Source organism: Taudactylus pleione, unplaced genomic scaffold (genome assembly GCF_031769625.1).
Source record: "Taudactylus pleione unplaced genomic scaffold, aTauple2 ptg000212l, whole genome shotgun sequence".
NCBI lineage: Eukaryota > Metazoa > Chordata > Amphibia > Anura > Myobatrachidae > Taudactylus > Taudactylus pleione.
Genome location: NW_028284614.1, coordinates 1,663,181 through 1,672,395, shown reverse-complemented (window position 1 = coordinate 1,672,395; position 9,215 = coordinate 1,663,181). Strand labels below are relative to the sequence as shown.

Here is a 9,215-nt window from a genome sequence, read left to right as displayed (position 1 = left end):
TATTTTTGTAAGGGGGGGGGGGGGGGGTTTGGTGTAATGGTCCAGGTATCAACTTAGAATTGACACCAAGTCTGACGAAGAGCATAAACCCTCCCATACCTTTGCTCACCTCTTCTACCCTTCATAGGGTCATCACTCAGCCACTGATAACAGGCTGGTATCCAACCACACATCCTAAAGACTCAAGGGGCCATTTATGTCAAATAACACAGGAACAAGTCAGTTTGGGAAAAGAAAAGCACTTTATTCATATTACAGTGGGCATGGCGGGGTGCTGACTCCTGCGATGCCACCAGACACCTAGTACTGTGACAGTCACCACCAAGATTCCTCCTCCGGCAGCCGCTCCCCTCAGCCACGTCATAGTAGAGGAGTTAAGGTCAGAGGTACCTGAGAATGGGAAAATAAAGTCATGACCTAACAAAACCAAGCAGCCATGTAGCCTAGTGTAGCTTCTGTCACCACAGCAGGTTTTATCACACATTAGCATGATGTGAGACACTGGATGGAGCACACGGATCAAAGGTTGTTGTTAAGTGGAGAGTTAGACATGAGTAAGTCTGTCCAATTAAAGTGAGCCCTTTTGGTCTAAGTATTTCTTTAAAAGGAACAGTTGACAGGAGCTATAAATTCCATATTCACACAGCTATTCATAGTTAGCCAAGGGCTAGATCAAAACACATCTAGTACATCACACTCCACTCTGGCTGCATGCATTTGCCTGTATTAAAAACTTAGAACATTAAGCGGCTCAATATTGCCATTAATAGCGGTAGTAAGCCACCTAGAAATAGAAGTTACCTTGAACAGAAGTGGCAAGCCTCCTATCTGATGGGATCTCATGGTCAATGAAGTCAACTGGGCCTTTGCTTACTGTGATCTCCTGCGCTGGTTCCTCAGCAGCTCGTTCTGCAAATATAGGAAACCAAATATTAGATGTTGTTCTCACACTAAGCAGAGCACGCTTGTAAACACAGGGCCCTTACTTGTCCTCTGGCCACAAGACCTGGTGCAGGAATCAGCAGCAGATGGGACGCACACAGAAGCGCTGCAGTGGAAGTAGACCTGGGAACAGATGGTTATTAAAGATAATTACAGGTAGAGTCTGCCATATCCAAATACAGAAGTTTTTTTAGCATGACTCAAACCTTTTACATTGAACCATCAAAAAGCAAACTAAGGTACAAAATAAAATATATAAAATTACCTTTAGACTGTGTGACAGATCTTAAAAAAAAAAAAAAATTCTTCTATGGTTAGATTTGGGTCCCATTCCAAAGATCTCATTATGGTATTCAAATATCCAAAATACCCCTGGTCCCAAGCCTTTTGGATATGAGAGACTCAAGCTGTAGAAGTTTGAGATACAGGCTTTATAACTACCAGCCATGTCGTCATCAATGTTACATGAATCAGAAGTCATGGGGATGTTGAGGTGGCAAAGCAAATGCTCATTGTGAATATATGCAAGACACGGCAACCAGATCACTGTACACAAGACAGGCTTCGATATACACAAATTCACGGATATCACAGCTCAATGACCACTAAACATGACCAAGTATATTGTACCAGTGTCATATTAATCAACCCATAACATACAGTTTTATTCATTGCATGTAGAAGTTGGATTACCAGTCCTTCTAGAGCAAGCTGGGAACTCTGATCCACAAAGGTGAAGGTGCTGACAATGAAGCGCTGGTAGTGGGTGGGGAACGGCATGCTCTGTGTGGGTGAGCCAACTGGGACCAGCTGAGTCAGGTAGTTGTCCCCAACAAAAGGGCACCTGGAATGAGAAGAATTAGTCATGTGTAAAGTAGTAGTACACCCTGTTGTCTCATACAGAGGAAGGGGGCGAGATGGAATACCAGCCTTACCGATCCACAAGGATGGGCCATTGGACTTGTTGGGTGGGGTCTGGAGAGGGAGTGGCCCAGCAGTCATTTAAGATCAGGACCAGGTTTGGGTCTGTTCTTTGTAGTATTCTGACCTCCAAGAAGACTGGGTCTCTGAGCACTTTGACCACAGGGTAATCTCCATCCAAGTAGTATGATGCATACTGCATATCTGCCAGAGGAGAAACCTTGTTACCATTTCAGCATTCACACCTGAACCAGTCACCTATCCAGCAAGTAATCTTCCCATTACATAAAGGCACACCTGCAGTCACTGATTCAACATCTGTTTCTGCAGAGATACTTGGGTCTGCATTACTACCACATTTGCCACTAAAACCTGCCCTACCCTGTCACCCACTGGCATCTCATTCATCATAGGGAACTGCCTGCCAGATCACTTTATGCTTTAAAAAAGCAGACATCAGGCAACAACCACTGCCCAGTTCTAGAACACTGTTCTACATCAGAGAAAGTTACTGGTTCTTGTATCAGTCCCATTACATTTGTTCTGTAGGCCTCTGCATCGGCTCATACTTTAGACCTCTGCATTGCAAACAGCCTCTAGGCAAGAGGTTCCCAAACGCGGTCCTCAAGGCTCCCCAACAGCTCAGGTTTTAGAGCTATCAATGGTTAAGCACAGGTGGTTATATCAAATTGACTGAGGTACTAATTAAATCACCTGTGCTCAACCATGGATCTCTAAAACCTGAACTGTTGGGGGAGCAGTGATTGGGAACCTCTGCCCTAGGCTCTAATGCCCACAGCATTAACCATACAGATTAGAGGTACCCATTCTTATTGGGGATAGTTTCATATCTATTAAACCAGTATGTTTTAGACAAGCCCACCTCCCTTAACTGAATTACACAGTTAATACAGCTAAAATCCATTTCCCCAGTGTACTGCTGCTTAGAAGCTAAATACACCAGTCATTACCTTGTGCTATCCTCATCTGCAGGAGCAGAGGGCCTGAGGTGGACACAGGAAGGGGTGGGGGCAGGGTGAGCACCTCAACGTGCAGCGGGAGAACACCAGTCCGAGAGTAGATGCAGCGGACAGTCAGCCTAGGGCAATAATACAGTATTAGTTTTGCTCAGTGTACAGCTCCCCCAGACACATACACTAGTGTATGGCTTACCTAAATGTGCTGTCTCTTGTGATAGATGACCCTTGCCATGTCCTTATGTCTTTGGTGGCATAAACTGTATTCTCATACACTATAGTGTTATCCGATGCCTGGCAAAAGGAAGATCAGAGATGTGGAAGATGGGATGAATACAATACATTACTCATGCACTGGCTAGGTAAGCCACCATATACCAAGAAGTTCCTTTAGCAGCCACTGATACACAATGATGAAACCCCTCCACATCAAGAGCCATGTTTGGGATTGGAGAAAGGATTACACTTTTTGCAGCACGTCCAGATCATTTGACAGTTTGTAATTTGATAAAGATTAAATACAAAACCAAGTTTTTCAAGACTGAGCTCTTGTCTTCCTGTAATACCAAAGGTCCATGAAAAAGCTCCATTGTTTAAGTGGCAGCATATTGTGGATTGTCCAGTGCAAATGCATTGTAACCATCATATCACACAACCCATTGGTTACTGGATAAAGGCTCAGACAAGAGATACAGTCCATTATTTAAAAACAATTTTACTGCTCCCTTCCAGTTACACAGCAGACTTACCTGACTGGCTCCACCACAAGAGAGGGGGAACTGGAACAGTATGAAAGCTGAAGTCTTCGAAACACTCAGCATGGGGCACGAGGTGGCATCCACATTGAGGACACCAGCTGAACCCAAGAGCAGGGATGGTGTAGTCACATCCTTAGAGATAGCGATCAGGACCTGGCCGTCTGTACACAGTGCGGTCACTGGAGGGGGAACCACCGCAACAGAAGCAGTTGGTTAAATTAAGTCATTCATCTAATACTTGGTCAACTACAAGTATCTACAGGATGTTTCTAAAAACAGTTAGTACATATGAGTCAGCCTATAGTGCTAGTGTCTTAGATGCCAGACTCTTAAAGAGGGTTCCAGATGAATAAAATTGTACGATCTGGGCACAGGACACCCAAGCCCAGGTGACCAGAAGGTTCTGTTCATGTCAGTAATCATAGTGGATGGGGAGGGTCATTTATGGCTTAACCACCAATGCAGAAGTGACAAGCCCAAATGCTTAACCAGTGGCATGGTTTATTTGAGCTAGATACAGTTCTCCATTATACACTGGTTATGTGGAGCAGGGTGTCATACAGCTCACCAGTCAGTGAGTGTATACAGGTAGCAGTGCAGGCTCTCTATAAAGCAGTGTGGAATTTTTGAACCCTCAGATCTCACAATGGAGGGCAGATTCCTGTGAGTTACAGGAAAGGCAGAGCAGGCACAATGAGGTCTATTTACTAAGCCTTGGATGGAGGTAAAGTACCAGCCAAACAGCTCCTAACTGCCATGTCACAGGCAGTTTGAATAAAAAAAAAAAAAAGTTACAGGTGGTTGGTATATTACTTTCTCACCATATATTTTGTCTGGTTCAGAGGCACATGTGGTACAAGTTGCCACTGCAGCTCACAGATGGGGCACTAATGTGGACATGAATCAAACCTCAAGAGGAAGAGTGGAGAAATTGCCCATAGTTACCAATTAGTTTCTATCATCTAGTACACAGGTTCTCAAACTTGGTCCTCAGGATCCCAAACAGTGCATGTTTTCCAGGTTTTCTCACAGAATCACAAGTAAAATAATAATCTCCACCTATGGATCTTTTAAAATGTGTCAGTGAGTAACAAATACACCTGTGCACCTGCTGGGTGACCTGGATAATGTGATCTGTGTGGGGTCCCGACTTTGAGAACCACTGATCTAGTACATTCTACAATAGGTAGAAACTGATTTGTTGCCATGGGCAACTTCTCCACTTGCCCTCATTAGAGGGCATCTCCCATTTTGTTCTATTACATCACTGGTCCAGGTTAGGAATCTCCTGAAACATCTTACCTTTATTTCCATAGTAACAGGGAAGTGAGGGATCACTGGGAGAGAAGCAGCAGTCTAGTCCTTCACAGACAGCCCTGGTCACAGAGGCTTTGGCACAAGGCAAGCGGTCACCACTCTGCACAGCAGCACAGTCACTGGGGCTCGGAGCGTCCATAGCTAAGGGAGAGACAGTCCTTAGTGTAGTCCTAACACCCACTGAGTCCCAACTAGTGATAGACAGCAATCTAGCAACAGTGTAGCAAGTGGTCTGAAGGCTCAGATTTCCCACATATTTACTGGTCATGTTTTATTCTTTAGCTCATAAATAGGGAACATCCCTTACAAAGCATTACTGACTAATGGGCTGCCCAGGGGAAACATTTAGGGACTAATATGGAATTTTACCAATATATTTAAGAATTTAAAGCTGAAAGTAAAACATTTTGTGCCAAGTTGTCTCCAGACACATCCAGCAGTACAAGGGTGAATTGTTCAAAGTATGATCAGTTAAGGGAATCATTTAAAGGGATGGTTTATATAGAAGCTACATCAAAAACTATTGACACATGACCATCATTGTGATGCATACTTTGTTTAAAGATTGAAAAAAAAAAAAAAAAAATACACATTCACCCCAAGAGAGTTATACCTCATGCATACATAAGCACAAGGGTTTGCTAACAGGTGTTTGAAAAAAAATAAAGATGAAGTATTAATGTAAAACCCCATCTAACAGCAGTTATAACATGCCTTCTCTTGTAGAAATGAGTGTAGCAGACACATTTGCTTAAATAATCAGATTACTGAAGACACAACAGATTAGTAATTCTGGGTATTACAGTCACTTTTTTTTGTGCTTCAGTTTCCATCAAGCTCCCCAGTTACACTCACACAGGACATCACATGTAGATAACAGAGCGTTACCTGGCAGGAACGGGCACCGGATGTCTCTCTTACTATATTCCACTTGACCGTCAGCAATTTGCTCCACAATCAGAGTCATCACGTGGTCTCCATTCTGTGACATGAGAGCAATATTAGACATGCCCAATACAATGCTAAGTTACAGGATACTGTACACATTTATGTGCATGGTCATAGTAAAAGGGATTTGTATTTAACCTGACAGAGGGGAGAGCTGAGCTGTTGGTAAGAGAAAAGGGGATAAATGAGGGATGTACACAGATATGGCGCCAGGGGTGTTTCTAGAGAGGAGGGGGCCCGTGTGCAGTCTCTAACACGGGCCCTCTCCTCTCCACCCGTCAGTGCACTGAGCTGTGCGCAGCCAGCGCCAGAGATAGACTCTGGGCACTAGAGTGCACCCAGAGTCTATAGTGTATGCACAGATCACCGGGAAAATAGCCACGACGGCCATTTTCCCTGTACTGCGCATACGACAGGAAAATGGCCATCGCAGCCATTTTCCAGTCGTTTTACAGCGCTGGACGCCGACGTGGGCCTCCGGAGAGGCAAGTAATATTAAGGGTGCAGGGTGTGTGGTGCGGGGCCCCCCTGGACCCTGGGGCCCGTGTTCCCCACACCCATTATAGATATGCCCCTGTATGGCGCATGTAACAAACTAGTGCATTACAGTATTGTGTTGGAATGCATCAGATCTCAGAGGCCTGGCACATATTGGAGTCACTCTAAATATCAGCCCGTCACAGGCCACCTATAGGCTATGGCAGTGTATTACAGTCAGAGTTGTGATTTATAGTGTTAGTAGTTCATCTTACCTCCTTCCTTACATAGCATCCCTCATAGGCAGCACCAATGATCATTGAGCCATCTGGTTTCTGTCCTACCCAGAGCCCACAAGTAGAGTCATTACGGAGCCCGTGAGGCTTCCCAGCATTATCTGGAAGGGATAGAATAGAAGTGACATGTGCATTCCCATACCTCCAAACATTTGATTGTCATCTGGGACTTCCACGCACCAAAGGCACGCACTCCTGAAAAGGGGGCATGGCATACCAGTACACCCTGTTTTCATCACTAAGGTGTGCCCAGCATCTCAGAGATGCTGGGCTGCCCCCGGGCTTCCCTCCGTACAGTGAATAGAACCCCCACCCCAGGTGGGACAGCCCCATAAAAACCAGGACTGTCCCACTGAATGGTTGGGAGGTATGCATTCCTAATAGCCAGCATAGCCTGTCCTCCAGCAGCTACAGACATTACTATAGGGTCAGAGTTCAACACAAAGAGTGTAGCTGATGGCACTACATGGGCATTCAAAACAACAACCTGTCAGACATCTGTAACGCCAACATTTCAGAGCAGTTACTTATGATCCTTGAAGAAAGTAGTAATTATTCTAAAATATCAGCATTATAGAGGTCTGGTGAGTCCATAGAATGCGATCAGCTACACTATTTGATGACATGATGCTCATAGGCATTCTTTGATGTGCACCTGGGTCATACTTGCCTACCCTCCCGAATTGGTCAGGAGCCTCCCAAAAATCAGGTGTCGCTCCAACCTCCTGGGAAGGCATGCAATCCTCCCGGCTGCTGCCCACCCCTCCTATCCCCCCCGCATGTACCTTAGAAACCCCCACAGCATGGGGTTGGTGACAATTCACACTGAATCGTGTGAATTTGACTCCACCCGCTGCTTTACAATGTCTGTAATATCAGTATTGTGCAGCAGGGCCAAAACAACAAGATCACATGGCCCCACCCCCTCCACAAATTCACATCATCTGGCCAGCCCCACCTCCTCACAATGGCCACACCCTGTCATGTCAATCTGGCTGCAGAAGGAAAGAAGAGACAGGCAGACCTCATTTATGCACCCCCCCCCCAAAAAAAAAACCAAAAAAAAAAACCCACCAAACACAGAAAGCATTGTATGATAACTGTAGGAAGTTTTGTTCATACCTCTGTATTACTATAGTCTGGTGTAATTCACAATGAAGTTGCTCCTAAAGCTTATTACTATTAACACCCCAGAGCATACATGCCTACCCTCCCGGTTTTCGCGGGAGGCTCCCGATTTTTCGGGTAACCCCCCGCACCCCCGGAAGGGTAGGCATTTCTCCCGCATTCTGCCCACTTCCTAGTGAAGTGGGCAGAATGGGGAGAACTTCCGCGGCAATCGCAGGTCTCTGTGTAGGGGGCAGGGCTTAATTACGCGATTCTGCACGAATCACGTCATTTAGCCCCACCCCTTATGCAAATTTACGCCAATTTACCATGAAGGGGCGGGGTCTAATGACGCAAGATGTCAGGCCCCGCCCCCATCACAACCCAATTTTTCTCCTCTCCCCAAGTCTCCCGCAAAAGCTAAGTACAATGTAGGCAAGTATGCCCCAGAGATGATTTATACAGTAGGTTTTGTATTTTCACCAAAAAGCAGGATAGTAACTTACAGATCTCATCAGTTCATAGAGAATAATTCAATACACTGAGTTCCCATTATAGAGGCCATGTCTCCAATTAGGAAATTCTGTAGAGATCAGAGATACTCAGTTTACTCACCTAATACTGTGACAGCAGACACAAAATCTAGGGGCACAGAGGGAAGAGACAGACGCATCTTACTGGGGCCACAATACAGATCAGAGACATCTTCTAACAGCCCCTCAGTACCAGACACTGAGCTACAGATCCACAGCAACACTACACATCCCAACCAGCCCCTGGTAATCCCCATCCTGCCTGCAGCTCCCAATACTGCAGGTGATCACAGGCCGGTCATTTATACCATGATGAGGGGGCGGTGGCTGCTGTGTGATCAGACAGGTGCTAATGTGACCCCAGGTGTGTGTCATAAGGTTCTCAAACTCGGTCCTCAGGACCCCAAACAGGTCATGTTTTCCAGGTCTCCTCACAGAATCACAAGTGACCTAATTAGCACCGCCTGTGGATATTTTAAAATGTGTCAGTGAGTAATGACTACACCTGTGCACCTTCTGGGTGACCTGGAAAACGTGACCTGTGTGGGGTCCTGAGGACTGAGTTTGAGAACCACTGCACTATAGTATTCTCCATAACTTACCATCTATTTTCTTTCCATTAATTAACGGGACTATAAACCCTTATTAAAGAGTTTTGCAAACTCCGCCATTATAGTCCAGATTGTAAGGCTATCCAGTCTTGCTTGAGCACAGGTGACTTAATTAGTATCTCAGTCAATTTGATTTAACCATCTGGACTCAAACATAGATATCCATAAAACATGCAGTGTAGTTGCGTAGTATGGGGAACTCTGTCATATTATGTATTTTTACTATGTATATACTGTAGGTACCCCTCCCCCCCAAAAAATGTTTGTATTTTATGTTTTGCACACATGGGAGTCCCAAAGCAGAATTTGCGCATTGCATAGATGAACA

At 45.2% G+C, this 9,215-nt stretch overlaps 1 protein-coding gene across 1 annotated transcript; it reads right to left on the bottom strand.

Annotated features, from left to right (window-relative positions):
• Positions 1 to 223: 223 nt before the first annotated feature.
• Positions 224 to 8,565, bottom strand: LOC148517674 (zona pellucida sperm-binding protein 4-like). The gene is made up of 12 exons (XM_088478345.1): positions 8,359 to 8,565; positions 6,616 to 6,737; positions 5,804 to 5,897; positions 4,901 to 5,056; positions 3,590 to 3,777; positions 3,037 to 3,134; positions 2,835 to 2,962; positions 1,878 to 2,067; positions 1,636 to 1,786; positions 987 to 1,065; positions 802 to 909; positions 224 to 390 (listed from the first exon to the last, which is right to left on the bottom strand). Exons 1-12 carry the CDS (start codon positions 8,531 to 8,533, stop codon positions 248 to 250), a joined length of 1,632 nt encoding a protein of 543 aa, XP_088334471.1. The 5' UTR covers positions 8,534 to 8,565; the 3' UTR covers positions 224 to 247.
• Between the last annotated feature and the right edge of the window lie 650 nt (positions 8,566 to 9,215).